At 33.7% G+C, this 25,842-nt stretch overlaps 1 protein-coding gene across 5 annotated transcripts in view; it reads left to right on the forward strand.

Annotated features, from left to right (window-relative positions):
- The window catches only part of ANKRD17 (ankyrin repeat domain 17), a 156,762-nt gene that overhangs the window by 104,399 nt on the left and 26,521 nt on the right, over positions 1 to 25,842 (forward strand). For 3 of the 5 annotated variants that reach the window (XM_045789416.2, XM_045789446.2, XM_045789436.2), the window contains 9 exons: positions 1,479 to 1,627; positions 9,924 to 10,035; positions 10,188 to 10,333; positions 14,549 to 14,691; positions 15,256 to 15,469; positions 15,964 to 16,139; positions 17,270 to 17,432; positions 19,749 to 19,844; positions 21,353 to 21,469. In XM_045789416.2, the coding sequence (XP_045645372.1) occupies positions 1,479 to 1,627; positions 9,924 to 10,035; positions 10,188 to 10,333; positions 14,549 to 14,691; positions 15,256 to 15,469; positions 15,964 to 16,139; positions 17,270 to 17,432; positions 19,749 to 19,844; positions 21,353 to 21,469 (1,316 nt within the window). The remainder of the gene's footprint in view (positions 1 to 1,478; positions 1,628 to 9,923; positions 10,036 to 10,187; positions 10,334 to 14,548; positions 14,692 to 15,255; positions 15,470 to 15,963; positions 16,140 to 17,269; positions 17,433 to 19,748; positions 19,845 to 21,352; positions 21,470 to 25,842) is intronic. The other 2 variants (XM_045789427.2, XM_045789452.2) reach the window with 1 other exon arrangement.

Genomic DNA, 25,842 nt, shown 5'->3' on the forward strand with positions numbered 1-25,842 from the left:
ATTTTATATGGTTTTGAAATTTATATCTAGAATATGTACATTTAAATTATCTTGATTTTTTTCTTAACATACAAAACTATATGGAATAATAATATCAAGGTCATTAGATGATCAATTTAATATATTAGCATATGCCCTTTCCTATTAATCTGGATCCCTAAGGATTCAAACAGTGTTTTGTTTTGTTTTGTTTCCTTCTTTGTTTTTCCTTTAGCTTTTAAGTGGACTTAAAATGTATAATTATAGAATGTGTGTTGCTATAATGTATATAGTGTATGTTTGTGCCTGAACTAAGGATTTCATGTAAAATAGATTTCTTACTTGACAATCATGTTTATAATTGTTAAATAAGGTCAATTTCAGTTTTATTCTTGGCAGGATCATAACCTCTTTTGCCTGGTTTCAGATCCAGTTGTGAATCATGATTGTTTTCTGTCTGATGTAGTGATAAGTATGTTGGTAACACACATCCACACTACTGTTGACCATTCAAAGATTAATGCCCAGACCTCAGTGCTATAGCATGTTTAATAGGGAGTTGGGGGAAGCATTGATGTTCACATACCAACTCCAGAAGTGAATCCATGAGGTAATAAAATACCCTCAGTTGCCACCACCTTCGGAGTTCTCTCACCTCAAGTACTGACCTAAGTAGCCCCTTCTTAATTTGCATATTTTTGTTAAAATAATATCAAGGCAAAATTATACTTAGAACTAACAGTAATCTATATTTGAAGGTTGATTGCGTGCATACATTTATTTCTACCTTAATCTTTTAATTTTGTCCTCATAAGTCAGTGTGATTGCTGGATTGATTGGTGGGCATATTTACCCCCTCAGAATAATTGTACATGTGAGAAACTATAGTTCTGTGTGAGGATCAAATTTTATATTTTATTATGCTGTCATAGTAAAGGGCTACCGTTCAGAATATTGTCATCCCCTTGTCTGCAGTTAGTGAAAGAGTAGGGAGTGTTTTAAATGATTCGAGAGTGAAGTTCACCCCAAACAGTGAAATTACTTTCATTAGAATATGAGGTGTAAAAGTGGCAGGTTAAAACTCATATATTTCTCCCTCTGAACTTGATTATTTTACCTTTTATTCCTTTTCTGATTAAGAAGATATAATGGACAACTATCCATTTGCATTTATATTCAGTTTTAATTCATAAGAATATTTTTGTTTTCAGGGTTCTTTTGAATTGAGGTTTTATGGTTATATACTGTAAGAGGGGCATTTTATTTTCAGATGGATTATTATTTAGAAAATGGGTTATTCTCAATATACTTTCTATTTTTAGACTGTTACCCAAAGTCAGAAATAAAATAATCAGAAAAATGAGTTGTTAGTGCTATGGCAGGCAGTCTATCTATAGACATTTTGTTTTAAGAAGTCTTTAAATATTTTCTAATAATTATTTCTTACTGTTACCTAACAATGTTTCATCCTTATTAAGTGCAGTCATTTTGTTCAACAGCAGTCAGTGGAAGAGCATCTGCAATGTCAAACACTCCTACTCACAGTATCGCTGCTTCCATTTCCCAACCTCAGACTCCAACTCCAAGTCCTATCATCTCTCCTTCAGCCATGCTTCCTATCTACCCTGCCATTGATATTGATGCACAGGTAAGCTCCAAATTCTGGAGGGATGGTTTTTAACTAAAATCATACCATCAGTAAAAACATTAATCAGTGATTTAAATCATTTTAGACTGCTTTGTCTCCAGGCAGAGATCTGAGCCACATTTATGAATAAATTAGAATCCATACTTTAAAAAGTTAAATACCAAATTCAGATTATTATTGATAATTATGTGAGGATCTGGTTTCCATGGTCATCAAGTAACTTTTTTTTTTTTTTAACTTTGGAAGAGGATGTTAAAAGAAATACCTTATTTAAGATTAGTTTCTGTTTTCTTCTAATCTTGAATTAGAAGATATGCTTCTAATTCATAATGGATTACACATAAAAGATTCTTCCATTTATGTATCATATATACTCCGTTTCATTTGTATTATCCTGGAAAGTTCTGATCTTGCTGACTGAAACATGTAGTGAATCTGTGTATCTATGTCTGCAGCACAAAGTCAAAATAAAACAAAAAACCCAGTTTTAAAAAAATTAGTTTACCATGTAATCTCAGGGCAGAGTGAAGTTGGAAGGGGAGGATAGCTGGTGTTTTGTCCTGAAGAAATGTTAAGAGGCTTAGTTTAGAAGACTGCTGAACAAGGTAAAGGGTATATGGCCTTATTTGGGATGGAGAAATGTTTGCCGTTTAGTTTTGTATTTTGATTAATTTCTGGGGGTGGGGAGGGGTGACATAGGTGAAGGTGGCAGTGTACATGATAAAACTTTATTTAGTAAATGATCAGTTCTTTATAAACCTGAATTTCAGGAAGGGTTTTGTGTGTGTGTGTGTGTGTGTGTGTGTGTGTGTGTGTGTGAGAGAGAGAGAGAGAGAGAGACACCTGTTAATAAGACCATGTACCCTTAACCTATGAAAATAAAGCTTCTTTTTCGTTAAAATGTTTCTTGGTAATATTGTGAAAGAAAAAGAAATTTTGCTTCTATTCTTACTTGGTTTCCAAATGTTCATTGTGTTATATGTGCTAACTTTTTTTTTGAGCACTTAAAATTGTCAGGGGCAATTTTAAGGCATTGTCTAATCTTCAAACCACTTATATGAAGTAGCTACTTTTAAATACCCATTTCCCTGATGAAGAAACCAAGGTGAAGAGAGAGATTAAACATTTTGCTCAAGATCACCTCATTTAGCTAAAAAGTGAGGGTTGAGAGTCAAACTTAAGTGGGTCTGATTTCACAGGCACCCCTCCTTAACTACTATACTCTATAGCCTTTTAAAAAATTATCAAGTATTCATTTGATAAACCACAATGATTTATATTTAATAATTCTATAGTATTATAGGGGTGCCTGGGTGGCTCAGTTGATTGAGCATCCGACTCTTGATCTCAGGGTTGTGGGATCGAGCCCCATGTGGGGCTCTGCACTGGGCACGGAGCCTGCTTAGGGTTCTCTCTTTCCCTCTCCCTCTGCACCTCCTGCTCACACTTTCTCTCTCTCTCCCCACCTCAAATAAATAAATTAATCAATTAATTAAAGATATAGCATTATGGAACGGTGTTGAACTTGGTATTGAATCTGCCTTATTTTCCTCTAGTCTTTTTTGCTCTGAGGCTGTTACATTGTAACCTCTGGCTATTATGTTTTAAGGAGAGATACATTTTTTAGTTTTTATGGAATCAAGAATTGAACCATAAGCAAAACTAAAAACTTCACCAAAATATAAAAGGATTTTTAAAAAATGCTTTTGAATAAAATAGTCACAAAGTTCCTCTCATGATTTTATTGAATTTGAAATTCTTACAGTGATGGTGAAATTTTACTGGACTATACTACTCAACCAGCCATTGCTCTATTATAAATTAATTTTTAAGAAACATATACATATTTTTAAATGTTTTTTTAATTTCAAAAAAAACTTACATTTGGGGTGCCTGGCTGGCTCAGATTGGTTAGCGTCTGCCTTCGGCTCAGGTCATGATCCAGGTCCTGGGATGGAGCCCTGCATCAGGCTCCTAACTCAGCGGGGAGCCTGCTTCTCCCTCTCCCCCTGCTCCTCCTCCTGCTTGTGCTCTCTCTGTCTCTCTCAAATGAATAAATAAAATCTAACAAAACAAAACAAAACTTACATTTCAATTGTAGTTGACATGCTTATGTAAAAAGATTTGACTGTGTTCTCCTTAAATATCTGTTCCTTCTTATCTGGTCTCTATATTGAGGGTTTGTTTGTTTGTTTTTTTATTAAAAAACTGGCAAAATATCGAGGTTTTTCAGTTTGGTTAGCCTATCATGAGTTATAGTATTTGTCATGGAGTTTAGAAAGCTCCTTCTTTGGAAAACGTAATACCAAATAAACCAGAAATCATTGTTCATTATTTTTTCTTTAATTTTTGATGTTTTTAAATTTTACTAGTTTTTATGATACCAGGCAGGCATTTTAAGCAGTAAAAATAAAGATCCTTTTGTACTCAGTTCATCTGAAGTTTTTTCTTGATTCTAAAATAAAACTTCCATGAGATTTTTCTTAATAGGTATTTTGGTTTATGTGTGATAGTACCGTGCCAGATACGATAAATTCATACCAAGACTCTTCCACTGTTTAGAAAGATGAAACTTTATCTAATATTTGGATCTTTTATTTGTTTATTTAACAAACCTTAACATATACCGTCTTAACACTTTTGGAGATACTAACTTCTTTAACTTTATAACAACCTCATGAAGTGTAGGTACTGTTATTATTCCCATTTTACAGGTGAGGAAAGTGAGACTTACAGATACTAACTATTTGCCCAATTGGTAATTCATGGTGGAGCCAGCTTTTAAACCACCCTAGCATTCTGGCTCTAGAATTTGTGCTCTTAAGCACTGCACTATGCTACCTGTTTTTCAATTTTTATCTTAGGTGTGAATCCTGATTTTAATTATGTTATCCTGGTAAATCAGATTATAGAAAATAGATCTACCACCTAAATGGCAAAGAATCATGTGGCTTTCATCTTTGCAGCTTTTCAGCATGTTTCCTTGGCATATTTATATCAAATCTTAATTTAAAGAAGAACAAAGGAAGTGTTAATTTTTTTAAACCCTCAGTGTATGTCTCTTTTTAAAAATGCTAATGATTCTTAAAATGGTCATACTTTAAACTTCATTATATGCAGAAACTAACATTTTACAAGGATTAGTAGAAATCATGTTTAATTTCTGGAACTTGAAGAATGCTGAAGATGAGAGTTTGTATTCTTAATAAAGTTCCTCAAATCTTAATGTAATATAACTAGAAATTACCTTCAGTGTGCACATATGTGCCACAGGTTCTCTACCTTTCATGTAACGGTTTTATTGACTCAAGTTTGTCCCGATGTTTTTTTTTGTTTTTTTTTTTTTATCCATTATGTTTTCTTTTGTTTCTTTGTTTTTTTTTTTAAGTAAGCTCTACACCCAATGTGGGGCTTGAACTCACGACCCTGATATCAGGAGTTGTATGTTCTACTGACTGAGTTAGCCACGTGCCCCTTGTCTGGATATTTTTAATACATTTATATTATATATTATATTATGCCATTATTATACCGTTATCACAGTTTCTTTTAGGAAACGTCAATAAATGATAATTTGAAGGAATTATTTGAGGCTGTTTTACTGTATCTTTTAATACCATAGCTCTAATATTTATTTTGCTGAAATGGTATAAGAAACTTATATCTGGGTATTCTACATATAGAAATTAGTAATCATTTAGAGATTTCTAAGAACCGTTAGTTTTATATGAAACAGTAAAACTTGCTGAAGGTTAGAGTTGAATGCTGGTGAGTTAAATATTTTCTGTATTTTGTGTGAGATTTTGATGACTCTAACAGCCACTGGAAGTGAGAAAGTACCAGTTTTTCTGTTAATGGGTATAAAACTTGCATTCCCATTCCCTCCCTTTTTCTTATCACATGTTTTTCATGTGTTTCCGAACTTCTTGTCATTTTTATTCACAAACTTCTAAAGGCTTTCCGTGAACTTGCAATAACTGGCTCTAGTACATTTCAAAAAAGAGAAAAATAAATACTGCCTTATGCAATTTTGCCTTTTTTCAAGTTTTTAATAAATAACATATAAATAAATAACATATACCATTTTTATAAATAACATGAATATTTTTTAAAGGGGGTAGGCATTAAATTTGACATAGATGTCAAGACTGAAATTATAAAGTATATAAAATTATGTTTTGCCTTTAATGGTATAAATATCATTTGGATATTTTTTTCTTTTCTTGTTGGTTTTGCAATACAGAGAACAGTTTAATCACAATATTTTAACGAGAAAAATTGAAGAGACCAGGAAAAATTAGTTAATGGTGATACGTAATATGCTGCCATTAAAGCATTCTACTTTAAATGCGTGCATTCTGATTGTTTATGTGAGGTTTTAAGCAGGTTATTTACTATTTTACTGAATATTCTTGTTATTCTCATTCTCTCTAAATGCTATCCTTTTTATTTTTTTATTTATCTTTTTTGTATCTTACGTGTGACCTCTGACCTGTTTAGAGAATGAGATATCTAGAATTATGGAGGTTACGGAGGTCTAAAAAAAGGTTAGCCCTTGAAGTCCTAATGATTTTCCAAGTGAATTAATTACTTAGGTGTAATTAATAGGTCCACTCCCCCCCCCCTTTTTTTACAGACAGTTCAGGTATGTTTTTTCACCTTCATTCCAGCTCATTAAAAGTTGCTTTTTCCATTAATATTGCATCTGTCTTATGATTCCTTCTTATTTTTCAGTCTCACAGAATTGAATGGTCGTGTCAGTTTACAGAATACTTTTACATTGAATATAATTTTAGCAGTTTTTATAAGCTAGAATCATCATAACAACATCTGTCACATACAAAATGGTATATTTTATGGTATCGTGGGCTAAACAAAAATTTTCTTTAGAATGTAAACCTGAATGAGCTCTTAACAAACCTCTGGGCATTGGTCTCCCTTTCAGGTTTCTCTTAGTTATAGATATTGACAACGTATGTGACTTTTTAACGAGTATAACATAATGTGACTTTAGTGATACATTGCCATTCAGAAAGCCATCACCTATACTGTTATCATTACTTCCTTGATTAGTAATATTCAAAACACATTTTTTTTATTCTATATCATGTTAGTCATTATTACTTTAACCTAGACTTCTGCTTCAGTTAATTTGTTTCTTGATGTATTGCAAATTAGGATGGTGTTTCTTACCATTTGGGTGGGGATTGTGCAGGTGTTTATTAGGAAGGTGGAAACCTTACTTCAGAATCTTTAAATTTTTTCATTATTGTCTTTAGAAGATTATCATAAGGTATTAGTTAATGAAGTTACCCACTCTTAAGTTCCCCAGGGAATTTGACAAGCCCTCTTTTCTTAGTTTTAAATATTTTTTCATTCAACTCTCATAATACTGTGTTTATATTTCTCTCATAGTTTGAACCTAAATTTGCCCTGTGTCGTAATCACTAAGCTCCTAGTGAACAGAGACTGTATTTACTTCTATTTGTCAACCCTGGAGTACCTAGCAGAGTACTTTGAACATAAAAGGTGCTTAATAAATGTCAGTCAAACTGATGTTTTATAATGTGGGGGGAAAAAACCCAGTATTTTACTAATCCACTAAAATCTTCCATGCTTATCTTTTTCAAATTTTGTCTCTTCATTCTCTATTTAAGATTGGCACTGCTTTCCTAAATTACTCTTTAACCCCCAGAAGACTTCGGGAAACCTAATAAACTTCATCATAAAGTGGACTCTTCATCATAAAGTTGACTTTCTAATTGTAACTAACATAGAAAGCACATAGGGTAGATAGACTTTTAACATTGTATTGACCTCAGTTGACTGTGCCTTAGGACTGCTTTATGATGTAATGGGAAAAGCAGTATTTTGTGATCTAAGATCTCCTAGGTTTTTTTAAGCCAATCCTTACCAGTTATTAGCTTGTATGACCACTGGAGGATTATTTCTCTAAGCCTTTGTCTCTTTTTTTCTGAAATCAAACATAATAATTCCTCCTTACAAATCTGAAATGAAGATCAAATACTATTACACAGTCAGATCTGTCACTCATTTAAGTATTCATGTCCTTCTTCATTGTTGTAGTTGGTGCATCTCTCCCTTGTGGCCATCCCTGATCTCTGCAGTCAGTAGCTCTGCTCTCTGCCAGCCTCTTCTGCAGAGCAGCTTTTGCGGTCTCCCTCTTCATCACTGACTAGTAGGCTTTTTCTTATTTCTTGACTCTATCAATTTTGCCTTTTGTCTCTTGTTACTCATTTTTTATAATGGAGTTTGGTTTTTAGAGTTATTGACCTTCTGGGAGAAAATGCCTTTCCTTTTTGTATTTATTACATAAATATAATAAATATTACATAAATATGTAAACACAGTAAATATATTTCATATATGTAGCCTTAACTATCATTTATTGTTTCCTGAGCAAAGCATCACTTACAGGTGGAGAATGCAAACATGAATAAGACATGTTCATTACCTTCCAGGAATTTATAGTTTTGTGAGAGTGGTAGACACATACTAATATTAGCATAAGGAAGATTGGTGATAAATATTGTAATAGAGATGCATATGTAAAAATGAGGGAAAGTAGCTTAGAACAGTGCTGTGCAATAGAAAAATAATGCAAGACACATGAAATTTAAAATTTTCTAGTAACCACATTAAAAAAAAGCAAAACAAAATAGGTGAAATGCATTATAAGAATATATTTTATTTAGCATCCTGTATCCATAATATTGTTTAAACATGTAATCAATAATACCAAAAAACTACTGAGATATTTTACATTTTTATTTCATACTAAAAGTCTTCAAAATTCAGTCTATATGTTATACTTACAGCTTAGAGTGATCACATCATCCTAGTTTTCCTGGGACTTTCCTGATTTTAGCACCAAAAGTCCTTCATGCCAGAAACCCCCTCAATCTGAGGCAAATCCAGGATCGTTTGTTACCCTCTATCTCAAGTTGGACTTCATTTAGATTTGATTAAATGTACAATTAAGAAAGTAGATGTATTTTCTCAAATTGCTCCATACTAAAAAATTCTCAAATAACCAAATGAGTATGTTTTTAAATTGAAATTAATTAAAACAAAATTTAAAAATAGTTTTTCAGTCACACAAGCTATATTTCTAGTACAATAACCACATATTGCTACTAGTTACCTTTTTTCGATAGCACAAGTTTAGAGTACTAAAAGTACGAGGTCTTTGTTCACAAAATAAGCATTTTAAACTACAATAGAGTACGGCCAGTAAATCGAGTATTGGCCACTATCATTAGCAGAAGTCAGAAGTAAATCATATATAAAGTGTCATGTGTCAATTATGATAGTCTTTGTCTTTGAAAATACTCTGTATATTACGTATTTTTCTTTGTTGTTGTTCTTTAAGTATTTTGGGCTTTGTTCTCAACTGCAGTTAAGTTACTTTAGAAGCCTTTTTTCATATCAAGGCTTGCTTTTCAGCTTTGTTAGGTGGGCCCAGAACAGCTAATTTGGCCCCACTGCTGAGGATTTTACTTGGTAATCTGTGTGTTTTGAGGTCTTTCTACTCTGGCTGGCGGGAACCAAACTATTGCTGGCCTGTGTAAGCGCTGGGTGTTGTTATGCCTTCTGATGGTCTTTCCTTGGCCTCTCATAATTTTCCTCACGCACATGTGCTGATCAGAACTCAGCTGAAAGACTCAGCCAAAGACCCTCTATAGATATCTAGAGTACTCTGTTGTGCTTTCCTCTCCAGTAGTCTGCCCCGTGAAGTCTGGCCATCATGACTCGTCCAAACTCTGTCTTCTCAACTCAGGGAGATTGCCAGGCTGTATTTGCGTGCCCTCTCTGCACTGCCGACTTAAAACTCTCCAGGCAATAAGTTGAGTTTAAGCATTTCTTTCCTCAGAGATCATTGCCATGCACTGCCTGTCTAAACACCATCGTTTCAAATAGTTCGTCCTTTTCTTTTCAGTTGTTTGAGATAGGAAGACAAATCTTTTCTGTGCTACTCCATTAATGGCTAGAAGCAAAAGTGAGTCCAACACCATTTCTTTTAATCATGTAGTTGTAAATAGCTTATGGTTGAAAATCATACTTTTTTTCCCTTCATGCTTAAGAATTGTCCATAAAGTTCAAATGTTACAACCTTCACAAAATCACAAGTTAGCCACTGATGGAAAAAAACAACTTAATATCCAAATGTTCGATACAGTAGATGGTACATCTATATCTGTATTTGGTATAAGTATATATTATATAATTGATGTTATTTTAAAATTAAGCTAATCAAAAAATTAATTTTTTATAGACTGAAAGTAATCATGACACGGCGCTAACACTGGCCTGTGCTGGTGGTCATGAGGAACTGGTACAAACACTGCTAGAGAGAGGAGCTAGTATTGAGCACCGAGACAAGAAAGGTAGGGCTTACTTTTGTTAATTTTTTTTTCTGGAATATTTGTGTTCTGTGAAGAAATACTACTTCCAGCCCTGTTGTGATAGTTAGATATAATGAAAAGCAGTGTTGTTTTTTTGCTTAGTATGTAGTGAGAAGATCATTTTTTTTTTCCAGGTTTTACTCCACTTATCTTGGCTGCCACAGCTGGTCATGTTGGTGTTGTGGAAATATTGCTGGACAATGGTGCAGACATTGAAGCCCAGTCAGAAAGGACCAAGGACACACCTCTATCTTTGGCTTGTTCTGGGGGAAGACAGGAGGTAACATTTTCCCCAGTGTAATATTTGTCCATCTGTTTAGCAAATATATATTTTAACTTATGTGATTTGATGGGAATAATGGATTGACATCTGTATCATAATAACTGCCCTTTTGCTAATATTAGGCAATAATTTCAAGTATTGTGTTAGCATAAGCCATCATGTCTGAAAAGTCATGTTTATTATTATGTTCATCTAAAAGTAGTACCGTGGGAATTCCTTTGTGTTGCATTCAGGCTAAGGGAGTGATTAAGCCATTCCAAATTGAATCAGTAAACTCCTGATAAGCAGGGCCTATGTTCACTCATCTTTTCCTATCCCAGAGTACTTGGCATGAAAGGTACTAAGCTCAGCCTCTGTTCCTCTCTATGTATAAGATTAGTAGGGAATTAAGAGCATTCAGTTTTCAGTTGTTCTTTTCATTTTTCTCCACTCCTTCTCAACTCTGGAAGAAAGATTCTCAGATAAGATTATATGACCTTTTCATTTTTTAGGTAGGGTAGAACAGCTGGTATGATCAAATGTAGACCCAAAAAGTTATAGCTTTATACCCATGTTTGTCTTCTGGCATTTAATGATCAGCTGGACACCCTAATTTTTTAAATCCGTTTTTTAAATCCAGTTGTAAGGATTTTGATTTAGCTGGTTGTGCTGTCTCTATCGACTGACAACTTCTCAATTAGGGAGTTGTTAAATCTTAGATTTAAGAAGTACCCTAAATCATGCAGGTCAGTTTCTTATTCAGCTAAAAAATGTTTTACTTTTTTTTCCACCATCCTGTTACAAAGTTTTCCTGTTTATCAGGCCTGAGTTATGCCTTCCCTAAGTTTCCCCACTATTCTTTATTCTGTTTTTTGAATTAACGGAAAGAGGTTTATACCCTCTTGTATCTACAGATATTTGAGTCTGTATCTGCCAGTTACCTATAGTCTATTTGAAGTGTGTCCTGTTCTTTTGATTGTTAGCTTGAAGATACCTCTTCCAAATCCCTCACCTGGCTGTTCTACCCATTATGTCCATATCCCTCCTAAAATATTATGTCTAAAATTATTCTGGCCAGTGAAGTGGTAGATTATTACCTCCCTATTTGTGTATCTTTAACTGCCCCCCGCCCTTTGCCTATCGTATCACATCAGGTTATATTGAACTCTAATCAGATAAACCCACTAGAGTTTTTAGTAAACTAGAAGATAACAATTCTTTAAGAGATAGAATAATTCTTGCACAGAAAGGATAGAAAATCTGATAAAATGGTACACGGATAGAAGGATAAGGTTAGTGATCCTTTATCTTGTGGATTAAAAAGAAGTGGAGCTAAGTGATAATACGGTTGTTTTTGTTTTTCATAAAATTTTTGCTTTGGCCAGTTTATAATTTTTAAATGTATAATTTTTGCTGCTTTATATTTGGAGTAGATAATTATATCTGTGGACAATTAGATGCACTTGTTTCTACAGATGTTCTGTATGAGACAACAAAGAACCTGTGTCAACTATCAACCTTCTGGTTGATAATGTGAATACATTTGTATCATTTTTTCCTCCCCGTATTTCACAGTAGAGGTGATTGGTATATTAAAAGAATTTTAACCCAATGTTAGGAAGTAAGATAGTAAAAAATAAGCTGCTTGATTTGATACACATCAGAAAATGTAGTGATCCCCATTAATCTCAAATTGAAATGTTATGACAGAACTTTATACAATTAGTAATAACATTAAATTGAAAAACTAGGTTGGAAATGTAAATGCTTCTGTTTGGGAATATAATGAAAGTAAAATTTTGATTTAACTAAAGTTTTCAGTCAGTATATAGCTTGAAATAATTCTTGTTTTATATGATAAGAAATTTTTCAATGTTGAATTAAAAAGAAATCAGTTGATTTCCTTCCTTTCAAAGTAATATTAAAGCCTATAACATAACTATAATCTTTATATATTCTTACTGAAACGTAACAAATGAGGCTATAATAGATACAGAAGTCTTTTAGGGTAATAATTTTGCATATAACGCTCTGTTGCTTTGATCTGGTGTCATTGGAACAGTTAAGTATTTTGAAGTAATTAAACAGTGGAGACTCATTTTACTATAAAGTCACAAACTAATTTATATTGAGTGTTTATTGTTCTAGGAATAGACCATTCCCTTTGAGAGATAACTAAGGTCAGTTATCTTTGCATAATGGAATTAATAACTTTAGAAATTTGATTAGGGTTTTTTACTTTCTTGCTTAAGGGACTGTCTGTTAAGTAAAACAGCTTAATACCATTTTTTTGGTCTTGGTTTTATAATCTTGTCACATAAACCACCTAGTGTTAACTGGCTCTAAAAGCAAAAAAGTGATGGACAGAAGTCATAATCTAAAATTGGTCATAACTTTATTCAAATGAGTAAAGTTTCAGCTTATATGTTAAAACAAAGCACTGTTCATTAACATTTATTTGTTATTTCCCAGTTAGTATTTTAGGATATTTTACTAGTACTAAGAACAAGGTAAGATCTGTGATCTTGGATAATCTTTAACTTTCTCTGCCTCATTTGTAAAATGAAGGTGAAAATACTAGTACCTGTGCATTAAATGGTATAATGGACAAAATATGCCAATAAGTATTTCAATAAATGGTAAATATTTTTTAGCTATCAGGGAATGCAAATTAAGACGCCAGTGGGTTACCACCATACACCCAACTACAATGGCTAAAGTGATAAAGACTGGCAATACCAATCTTGTCAAGGGTGTGGAACAACCAGTCCTCGCTTATTATTTGTGGGAGTGTAAATGGTACAACTGCTTTCGGAAAAGGTCGGCAATTTCTTAGAAAACTAAACATACATCCAGAAATGCTACTACTGGGTAGAACCCGTGAGCAGTGAAAATGTATTTCTGAAAGAATAGCAACTTTATTCAAAATTGCCAAAGACTAGAGACTGCAAGGGTGTTCATCTGTAGGAGAATAAACTGTAGTATATTGATATAACGGAATGCTACGCAATACACAGAAATGACTCCCAAACACTGTGATTTCATCTATATGAAGATCTAAGATACTAAGATAAAACTAGTCTATAGGTGGGATTGACTGGGAACAGGGCATGAGTAAGTAACAGGAATTTAAATTACATTAGCTTTATGCATTTGTAGGTAGTCAATAAATGTACACTTAAATTTTGAGCATTTGCTGTAAGTTACAAATTTTACCCCCAAAATTTGAAAACAAGTAATATTCTACATGATACATATGCTGATGTATTTAGGAAAATTGTAGCTGTCTACAATTTACTTTGAAATGAAATACAGTAAAAAATGGACAAATAGATGTGGTAAAGTAAGTGTAGTAGATTATTAATGGTAGAATCTAGGTAGTGAGTATACGAAAATTTATTAAACTTTTCTGTATGTTTAAAAATTTTCGTAATAAAATGTTGGGAAAAAATAAGCATTAGCTTTATTCCAAGATTTTAAACATTTAGTTATTGATTATAAATTTTTTTTTATATTATAAATTAAAAAAAATATTTTAAAGAGGGGCACCTGGCTGGCTCAGTAGGTAGAGCATGAGACTCTTGATCTCAGGGTTAAGTTCAAGCCCCATGTTGGCTGTCAAGATTACGAAAAGATTTTTTTAAATCTTAAAGAAATACCATAAAGACGTATACATATATAAATGAAAAAATCTTATTTTATTTTACCACTATGTGATAGAGTAACAAATAGTAATTTCTAAAATAGATTGCACAGCAACACACTGAGATCCAGACCTTGCATGAACACTGTCATTTTAACAAATTCCAAGATGGATTTTAATTGAGAAGCTAGCTTTCTGTTGTTTCTAAGACCTCTTGCTATCTTTTGAGGCGATTTTGTGCAAAGGATTAAAAAAGGACTTTTGTCTTTTTTTCTTCTACGATACATCAGAAAAATAAAGAAATCAGATATGCACACCTTGCAGGGCGCCTGGGTGGCTCAGTCGTTAAGCGTCTGCCTTTGGCTCAGGGCGTGATCCCGGCATTCTGGGATCGAGCCCCACGTCAGTCTCCTCCGCTGGGAGCCTGCTTCTTCCTCTCCCACTCCCCCTGCTTGTGTTCCCTTTCTCGCTGGCTGTCTCTGTCTCTGTCAAATAAATAAATAAAATCTTAAAAAAAAAAAAAGAAATGCACACCTTGCAAATTGTTTCACCATAAGAAGAAAACGCAGCTTTTTCTCTCTTCTTTTCAGGTGGTGGAGCTATTGTTAGCTCGAGGGGCAAACAAAGAGCACAGGAATGTTTCTGATTACACACCTCTAAGCCTGGCTGCTTCTGGTGGCTATGTGAACATTATCAAAATACTACTAAATGCAGGAGCTGAGATTAATTCTAGGCAAGTTTTATTCTCTCTCTATAAGCCCCTTAAGAGTGTTACGATAAAGCTATTTGTAGAACACTTGTATTTTTAATGCCATATTTAGGAAATGATTTCATTACAAATTTAGAATCTGAATTGTTGGAGATTTTTAAGATTGATTTTATTTAAGTATTTAAAACTATTGCTATAAAGTTGAAAAAAACTCACTCTATTTCTAATGGTACTAAAAGTAGACACAGTTTTCTTAAGAGATTTTATTAAATAAGTATATGCTTTAGGGTAGAAAATCCATCTTAATAATAACTTAATAATTTAATAATCACTTTTCGGCTCAGGTCATTATGTTAAATGGGATACAGAAAGTATTCTAGGTCTAAGGTGGTAAAAGATTTCTAATGGAGTCTTGGTAGTATCTCATAGACTTACTAGGGCTGAGAAAAATTATTATTTTAAATAATCCTGTAAAACAAAGAATCTTAAATAAATCCTGAAATAGAATTCTATAGAATTCGTCTAATTTTTCTGGGACATTAAAATTTATATTCTTTTCCTTTGTTCTCCCCATACCTCCACCCCCAGAACTGGTAGCAAATTGGGCATTTCTCCTCTGATGTTAGCAGCTATGAATGGCCACACAGCTGCTGTTAAGCTCCTGTTAGACATGGGCTCTGACATAAATGCTCAAATAGAAACCAATCGGAACACTGCCCTTACCTTAGCCTGCTTCCAAGGAAGAACTGAAGTGGTTAGTCTTCTGCTTGATAGAAAAGCAAATGTGGAACACAGAGCTAAGGTAAGATAAAATCTGAGATTTATACATGGATTTATTGCTTCAATATTTAAGGTGTTCAGTAGCATTATGCTAATTATAATTTTAGTATTTTCTAGTAACATATTTTACATATATTTAATTAGAAATCATTCTGTGTACTGAAGCACTCACTCTTGAAAATACCTCAACAATAAATTTTTATAAGTAATAGTGGTATTAGGGTTATCAGCTAGAAAATATGTACTATTATGAAAGAGAAGAGAGGAAACATTTATTAGCACCAGTTATATGCCAAGTGCTTGCATCTTACACAGTTTTTTTTTCACAATAAATTGGCATTACATAGAATATCATTCAGTAGATCACACTGTAACTCAGGCTAGTGGTGTCAGTGCTGAAATTTAGTTGTGAATCTTTGCAACAACTATATCATGTTGCTCCCCAGATTGTTCTGGAAACATTTTAGCTCTTTGCAGTCTCTTATGTGTTATTGTTGTTATTTTCACTAAACCTAGACTGGCCTCACACCACTAATGGAAGCTGCCTCTGGTGGATATGCAGAGGTGGGCCGAGTTCTTTTGGATAAAGGTGCTGATGTTAATGCCCCTCCAGTGCCCTCTTCGAGAGATACAGCTTTAACCATAGCAGCAGATAAAGGGCATTATAAATTCTGTGAGCTTCTCATTGGCAGGTATGATGTTACCATATTTTTCATACATGATTGTGGTGTTACTAGTGATTACTGTTCTCTCTGGTCATATTGTACTGTTGAAAAATCAAATGTGATTACTTCCTCTATAAACTACAAGTGCATGGTTTGTTTTATTTTTTAAACCTACTTCTGTTATTTCCCACCTATCCAGAGCTATGCTACGTTGTCTGATTTATTTCAGTGCAACCTAAAAATACTCTTTTCTTCCTTTCTTGGGTGTGTATACACTTTTAAAGCACTATAATAAGCTAGTTGAACATCCAGCTGTTGTCATCCATATTCACATCTCCCACACGGTTTGAGTTTTCGAAAAAGAAGTGTCACTTGAAATCTTAAATGTCTAGCAGCAATCTAAGGTTTATTGTTGATTTTCTTGTTTTTTGTTTGTTTTGTTTGGTTAAATAACAGTTAGGGCTTTTAAGTGACAGTTGTGGATCTGTTCAAGGTATCAGACAGAATCCAGGAGAATTCCTGCTTTCAGTCACTTAGAGGTTGCCTGCCAGTCTTCCAGAGATGCTTGTCTGCTTAATTGGATTTCCTGCTTTAACAGTCTTAAAGACATTTGCATGGTGTCCTAAATAGTAGTATTTAGTAGTGGCTCCTATCACCTGTTATTCACCTTGAGTCTTACCATGATGCCCACTGTGTGCTAAACCTGCATGTTATTTTTAGATTCCTTCTTTTCCGAAGCCACATAATACAAATACGTGAATATAAGTAATCCGAAATAGATACGAGTGCCTTGTAGGATACTGTTTGTGTTTCTTGCATACTGTTTATTTAATGTATTGAATATGCTATTACCAGGATGTACTTTTATTTTTTACTAAATAAAATTCACCTTTTCTCAGGATTGAAACTCAGAATTATGCTGTCATTATTTTTAAAATAAGAAAAGCAATTATTAGTATGTGATTATTTTTTAATTTGATGACAAATCTGATGATTAGAAATGCTTTGTAATTTTGAGAGAAAAATATATTTTAGTCCTTCAGTATTATAAATAGTCCTTCACTTTCATAGCATATTTTTCATAAGTTTATAGTTGATTTTGTTATATCTGTTATTCCATCTTATTTTAAACAATGACATCTGTGTCATTCATTTAGGGGAGCTCACATTGATGTACGTAATAAGAAGGGGAACACTCCATTGTGGCTAGCAGCAAATGGTGGACATCTTGATGTGGTTCAGTTACTGGTGCAAGCAGGTGCAGATGTGGATGCAGCAGACAACCGCAAGATAACTCCTCTTATGGCAGCATTTAGGAAGGTAGAAGTCTTTCATCCTCATTCACTTAAATGTTTTTCACTTAGGCTAGAAGGTGTATAGTTTAGTGATTACTAAAGACTCTCATTTTAGGATTTAACAGTAGTGATGAAGCCGGTAAAATAATGTGCAAATAAACACTGATGTGTTTCAGTGTTGATGGCAACACTTGAAAGGTAGATAGAGGTATCCCAGAAAAACCATAAATATTGATATTGATAAATAAAGCTAAGTAAACTTGTAAAAAGTTGTTGTAAGTAGTATTTTTCAAAATCTACTTGCAGACTTAATCTGTCAAAATGTAAATCCAGTTAAGAGTAACTAATTACTTATGGATGAATGTTTTCTTGTGTTAGCACAGCAGGGAGAAATTAAATTGATTTTTTTATAATCATTTGCTCTAATTACTAAGAATAAGAGAATTAAGTAATGAAAACCCAGCTACCAGTATTTTGAAATGACTGAAAATTGAACGAACTACATTAAGAAGTAAAAAAAAATTTTGTGAGAGAGAAACTTTGTTTCTCTTCTTATAATGCATAGCACAGAGCTGTGTATGAGTAATTTCATTTAATGATTTGGTTGGTCTCTTAAATGCAGTTTTAATTTGTTACTGAGAAAACTGGATTAACTATTTTAGGGTTTATAATTTTGAGTTTTGTCATTTTGAGACAGGTAGGTAAAAATCCCTTGATAGATTGCAAATTATTTGTTGTATTGCAAATTTTTAATGTATAATTGTAGGAAGTCATTTCTCTCCTTTATCTCTTATAATTCTCTCTGGCTCCTGTGCTTTATACCACCTTTTCCCTAGGTATTCTAGACTACCTAGACACTGACTCTATGTTTTTTTCCCCACCAGTCAAATTTATGCTTTATCATTGACTATCCACCTCTTCTCCAAGCAAGCTAACATATTGTTATCAAGTTAATCTTCCTAATCTCTCCACTATGTTAGTATCCTCTTCTAGAACCTTTTCCTTTTTTGTCATCCTTTGAAATCCAGTCTTAGTTTGTTATTCAAAGCCACCATAAATCCTAGTGCTCTTCAAGCTCATCTCCCACTATGAGTCCCTGATGTGGAGAGTCTTCTCCTTGCTTGGTCTTTTCATTGTTGCTGTCTCTCACATCACTTTTGTTCTCATCTCAGAAATACTCATGTCCTTCCTCATTCCCAGAGTTCTTCATTCTTTGGGTATAGTTTAAATCTTCTCTTCTGCAGAAACTCTTCCGATCCTATTTGAGCTCACAGTAAGATACTTAATCTCCTAAAAGTTGTAGAAGTTCTGCAGTTTGTTATTTTTGTCATTCATTTTGAGTAAAATTACCTTGTTCTTACTCTAACATGCATATCTCTTATCTTTCCGAATAGACTTAGTTCCTTAAGAACATTTTCATCTTTTATATGCCTTTGTATTCATTCCATTATTTTTTTAGTACCTTACCATGTGCAACTGTAATGGTGGGATATTACATTGTACAGAGTACAGCAGTTGGCACTTTTTAAGAAATGTAGAATTTAATTGGGGAGGTAAGATCCACACACAAAGTCAGGTAACTGTGTGAGGTGCCCTATATAATTTAAATACTGTAGAAGTGTTGGTGAGGTATCAAGGAATGATGCAGATGGCATTGAACTACTCATTAAAAGATAGGAGTAATTTTAAAAAATGTAGATGGAAAGGAAGAGGTAGAGAAATATACTAAGCATGGTCTGTTTAACCAGACCGGCTAATTTGTAGGTGTTTTGTTCAGAGAGTAATAGTGTAGGTTGGAGAAAGAGTCTCTTGAGCACTGGTCTATGAGCTTAGTGAACTGTGTTACAGCGAATAGTATAATCATAGCTTATGCTTAGGAAAATGTATTTTATTTCTTTTACACTTCTAGTACAGTGCTGTACATTCAATTTTTATCTGAAATAAAGAACAAAATTGTTATTTCTGCTCTTTTAATGCTTAGCATTAGGATGGTCACTTATGAGTTAGCTTGAAACAAATGAAGTTTTGTTTTTGTTTTCTTTCAGATATCCCCCATTTCTTCATACTGATTTTTGGCTTATTGTTTTTTTATTCTTTGTTGTTTAGAATTTTAGATCAGGTTATTCTGTACTGCTCTGGAGGGTGGGATGAAAATGAACAGTGTAGATTTAACTTATCAGAACCAAAGTCTGTCTCTTTTTCATTTACAGTGCAAATAATATCTAATTAAGACTTTATTTTGTGGCACTGATGTCAAAGTAATCTTAGATAAGACAGACTGTAGATTTACTGAATCCTGTTAGAATCTGTTTTCAATCTGACATTGGTATCTATTTTTTAGGGTCATGTGAAGGTGGTGCGCTACTTAGTCAAAGAAGTCAATCAGTTTCCATCAGATTCTGAATGTATGAGATACATAGCAACCATCACTGATAAGGTAATATAATGATTAAACTCATCCCACTATATGAGCTAGGGATCTCATTCGGTTACACACACACACACACACACACACACTTATACATACACATATATACATATATATGAGTGTGTTTTGCACTAAGAAAAAAGCCTTAGTCTAAGCAATAATAATGTGTGGTATATAGCAGTTTTCATATATCTAGTATTTGGGAATGAACTGTTCTATTTCAAAGATACTTCAGATTATTTACTTACCTAAAAAAGTAATAAAACATTCTTTGTAATAGAATTTTATTTTTTAATAGTACTTGAACTAATTAAATTTTTATGTAAACACAATCTAAAGCAAATATTGTTATTATTCATTAGTGTTATAATTTATATATATGTTTATCGAAACTGATAACCTCTGCGAGGAACAAGCCCAGTAGGTTTTTTTTTTTTTTGTTTTTTGTTTTTTAAATACCTTAACAGAACTGAGCATAGTACTATTTACAGTCATGGGCAAGAAAACTTTAATGTCTTCAATATTGGAGTAATTGTCAGCTTAAGAATGAATTGGCCAGAATTTTTGCAGGAAAAGTAGAGAAGGTTAAATAAATCCTATTAGACATCTAATTGGGATATTCCCCTGGTGATGTTTTGACTTTGGGTTTATACTTAGGTTTGAATAAAATCCTAAGACATGCCTCTGAAAATGCAAAGAGGTCAATGAATCCAAAAATGTCTTTCTACTACAGAATAGTGAGCACTCTTTTTTCATGAGTTTTATTTAACCTAGCTAATTCACTGTCTTGCACGCGTCTACATTCCTCTGTGATAATTAACATTCCTGGTTTTTTTGGAGGGGTGGGGAGATTAAAAATAAGGCGTTAGTCTCAATAGGGAAATAGCCCTTTCCTGTTAAGTAGTGTGTTATGAAATCACTGAGAAAAGTATGTAAGTACCCATGTCTATGATTTCTTTAAGCGTGATTCTTGCACATGAAGTTGTAGCAATAAAGCTTAAAGCTTTGAGAATAGTTCCTGCCAATTAAGTACTTTAACATTTTTTTAAACCCATTTTCTTTGTTGACATTGACCTTTTCCTTTAGCCCATTAACCAGCTGGCATAAATTATTGGAGCTCTGTTTGCTGTATGATTTCTTCCATTGAAATGTTAGGAGTAAATAATTTTAGTTTCCAAAGTACCAGTCAATGGATATTATTTTGACGGACAGTAGAGGGTTTTTGCTTGTGTATTTTAAAAAACATATACCAGGGTGCCTGGCTGGCTCAGTCGTTAGAGCATGAAACTCTTGATCTCAGGGTCATGAGTTCGAGCCCTGTGTTGGGTCTAGAGATCATAAAGAAATAAACTTTAAAAATATACACCATTTATATTATTTTATTTGTACCCTTTTTTGCCCTACCACTAATTTTTATTGCTTATGTTCATTCAAGTACCTTAATTTCGTGTTTTCAGGAATCTCTCTAAATGTGAATTGTTTCTTGAGGCTGCAAACATCTTAATTTTTTATTTTAGGAGATGCTGAAGAAGTGTCATCTTTGTATGGAATCAATAGTACAAGCCAAAGATAGACAGGCTGCTGAAGCAAACAAAAATGCCAGCATTTTATTAGAGGAGTTAGACTTGGAAAAGGTAATGATAACCTTTACATATGAAAAGTACCTACTTTTCCTTTTGCTTTCCCCGTAATTTGTAATCTATTGTTTTTTGGTTTTGTTTCATTTTGTTTTTGCTTTAACCAATGCACATATTTTTTCCTCCAAGTTTGACTCAGGTAGAGAGAATTATGACTGTTTTAAATTTCATTAAAATAACTTTCTTTGTAATCAAATTAACAAAATTTTATTATAGGAATTGCATTGATCTGGAAGTCAGAAAACCTAAACTCAATAATCAAGTTTAGTCTTATCTCAACGAACGATCTCTTAATTCCCCATCCAAATTGATCTTTCATTGATCCTAGACCTTGTAATTTATTGCCAACAAACTTATAAGATATACTGAATGCATTACCATCACATAACCAACCAGTGAATTACAATCACTTGGTGGAATGTTTAATGAGTATATTTTTTAAATGGATGATTTGTCTTGAACTTTTCTCTTTCAGGCAGAGCAGCATCATTACCCTCTATTTCCACAGGGAGTAAAATACTACAACCAACATTTGGTTTTGACAATCCTATAGCTCCTTCTTTCTCCCCCTTCTTATCAATGACTCTGTATTCTAGAATGTAATACAAATAGTAATTGCAGCAGGAAAAGAGTTGGAATACATATTCTGTCATATTTCTTCATCTTTTATAAAAAGGTTAAAAACGTTATAAAAATTTTTTAACTGCTATAAAACTTAACAAGTACTGTTTAAATTTGTAAAGGCTATCCAGTGATAATTTTAACCTTTTTGACTTGAGTCAGTTCCCTTCTTTCTTACTGTATTTGCTGACTTTGTTAAACTATAAATTTCAACTTACATAAACAAAAAATGAGTTACTTTAAAGATTTTATTCTAATATAAATGTGAAAATACACTTTTTTTCAGAAAATATATTTAATATTGGAGGTTCTTCATTTAAAAACTCTGGTTTAAATTCTGATCAAACAAATTAGCTTTTTTGGCCATTTTGAAATTCTAAAAGAATATGAGCACATTGAGAAGTAGATATTTATAATCATAAGTATTACTTGACCTATTTTCATATTCAGTCTTAGCTAATATTTAATGCCTATCTTATCTAATATTTAATGCCAACCAATATAATAGGGCCAAGTTGTATGCTAAAATATGTATTATTTTAGTCTTCTCACTAAAAAATACTATTACCTTCCTCTTACAGATGGAGAAACTAAATCTGTGGGAAATTAAGTAACTTGCTTAAACTAGGGTAGGGTTTGAACCCAGTTTTTTTTCATTCCAAGTTCCCGGGTTCCCACCCTTAATTGAACATAACCTACCTCTTATTAGTTCTTTCTTCCCAAAGTATTGTAATAACCTGTTTTGTCATTACTCTCTTATTTTTAAATCTTTGTATGGAGTTTCTTCTCTCCTGAACTCTAGACCAGTATTTCTATTTGAAAAATTATCAGATTGAGATCTGCTAGCGTTTGGTTCACTGTTTTTTACTTATATCTGGGAAAATACGCTTTTTTTTTTTCTTTGCTTTTGCCTTTTGAGTGAAACACAGTGTATTCTGGCTCCACCATATCTGATTTAGGAACATCATTGGAGTTGGGTCTTATCTGGTCTAAGTTGAGTGTTCTGTATAGTAATTTATTACTTTTAAAAACGTGCTTATTTGGTCAGCCTTTCTAATTTGAAAATTTGGGTTAATAGTTTTATAAAAACTGCTGCTGAAAGTACGACCCATTATATTTATCAGATTCCCTTATTCTTGTTCAGCAAACATTTATTTACTGAGCATTTATTATGTGAAAGAGTCCTTGCTTTGAAGCATTTTATCTAGTCAAACTGAAATTCTCTTGCAGTTAATTGCTTGTTCTCTTAGGGCATTAACAACTAGGTTATTATACTCATGGCTGTTGGTATCCTTTGTGGATATTGTTGGTCTGCATTTTTGATATATTTGTTTCACCGCTCTACTTTATTACTTATTGTTTCTTCCCCTGCTTTTTTCTTTGTAAACTTGCATTGCCTTTTTGGGAGCTGTATAGGGTGTATTTTTAAAATATTCCTATTAGACATTTTCAGTTGGGTTTTTTTGCCATCACCTGAAGCTTTTACTATGCCCATTCCACAATCTTAATTTTTTATACATTTTATTCTCTGATCATCTTTTCAGGTTTCTCCGTCTAGAATTCTCCCTCCAACAATCTGGACAACACTACCTACCAATATATTGTAGGGTTCATTTATCCTACCACCCTTCACTGTTCCTTACTCTTTTCTTTCTTCTTATTCTTACCTGTACCCTAGTAACTAAATGTGTAGAAAAAAAATTCAACCGTGATGATGAATTTTACTTTAAATGGCTTATAGTAAATTCTTTAATGCTGCCTAGTAGTTATACTCTGTTTCCCTAATTTAATTCATTCTCCCACTCATCTAAACCACTATTACTTTTTCTTTTATCCTCTGACTTCCAATACATCCTCTCCTTCACCCTCAGTTAATGACCTTGTGTTCTACATCAGTGAGAAAACTGAAGCATCAGAAGTAAACTGTCAGACTTCCCCGACCCCATCTCCCTACCCACAAATTTCCATCCATACTCTTCCTCCCACTTACTAAGTACACTTTTTGTAACCAGTCCATCTAGTATACTAGATCTGGTCTCCCTTACTCAAAAACATTGTGACAATTCTTTTTTCTTTGTCCTATATCATTTTTCCTCTTCTCTTGGGTCATTCTTATCATCATATAGGCTTAGTTTCCAGCCTTAAAAATCGTTTTGATTCCTCCAAGTCCCTCTCCCCAATTTTCAGCTACAGGCCCATTCCTTTGCTCCCCTTTGCAGCTAAACAATAACAGCAAACTCATCTATTTTGGCTATTTCCAATTCTTCATCCTTTTTGTTTTTTTAAGGTTTATTTGTTTGAGAAAGAGAGAGCATAAGTGGGAGGGGCAAGGAGATGGGGAGAGAATCCCAAGCAGATTCCATGCTGAGAGTGGAGCCCAACACAGGGCTCGAACCCATGACCCTGAGATCAAGACCCCAGCTGAAACCAAGAGTCAGACGCCCAACCAACTGTGCCACCTAAGTGCCCTGAATTCTTTATCCTTTTCAAATCTACTCCTGTCAGGCTCTTATTCTCACAATCCCACCAAAACTGCTTTTATGGTCCCCAGTGACTTTCATGTAGCCGAATCCAGTGTTCAGTTCTTTATCCTTATCTCACTAAGCCTTATAACACCTGATGTACTCTTTTCACTTGATCTTCACTGCACTACACACACTTGGTTTTTCTCCTGCCTCCCTGGATGGTCCTCCTTTTCTCCTCCCTTAGTTGGCAAGCCCCTTAGCTCTTTACATGATCATCTTCTTGCACTGGTCATCTCATCCTGCTTCTTAAATTTAAATATATATCAGCTGATCCCAAATATATATCTTTAGCACAGACCTCTTCCCTAACTCCAGTCCATATCCAACTAGCTACTCAACCTGTCCATTTAGATACCAATTAGAGATCTCATACTTGTGTCTAAATGTCTACTCCTGGTCTTTGCCTACCCCAGACCCACAACTCTGTCTTTTATTTGTTTATGCTAAAAGCCTTGAAGTCAGTGTTGATTCCTTCTTATCCTCCACTATGTTGGAAAATCTTGTTACCTTTGCTTTAGAACTAAATATAGAATCCTAGTCACTTTTTTTTTTTAAATCACTTTTCACCCTGGCTCAAGTCATTAATACCATCTTTTACCTGTATTACCCAGTAGTCATTTAACTGACCTCCCTGATTCCATCATTGCTTGGCAGTCTATTTTCCATCCTCTTAAATCATTTAAATCAAATCATATCACTCTTCTGCTTAAACACTACAGTGCTGTTTCTCTCAGAGTAAAAAGTAAAGTCTTTAAAACACCCTGCCAGGCCCTAGGTGATCAAGACTTCTGATACTCTCTTAGAAAGTCATTTCCTACTAGTCTCAGCCACAATGGCCTACTTGAACATACAGCTTATATATTCGCTGTCCTCTTTGCCTAAAATACTTTGAATCTTTTAGATGTTCACTTAAACCTTCCTGAGGCTTACACTGATCACCCTATTTAAAATCAAAACCCCTTGGGGCTCCTGGGTGGCTGAGTCAGTTAAGCATCGAACTCTTGATTTCAGCTCAGGTCATGATCTCCGGGTCATAAGATCAAGCCCTGTGTCAGGTTCGGCGCTGGACAGTGAGCCTGGTTAAGATTCTATCTCTATCTCTCTCTGCACGCCCCCCCACCCCAACCCAAACCTCCTCACTCTCTCTCTCAAAAAAAAAAAAAAAAAAAAAAAAATCACTGCAAAATCAAAACCCTTTACCTGTCCCCATACACACAATTGTCT

Source organism: Ursus americanus, chromosome 8, assembly GCF_024610735.1.
Source record: "Ursus americanus isolate L20-20 chromosome 8, mUrsAme1.1.p, whole genome shotgun sequence".
Taxonomy (NCBI): Eukaryota; Metazoa; Chordata; class Mammalia; order Carnivora; family Ursidae; genus Ursus; species Ursus americanus.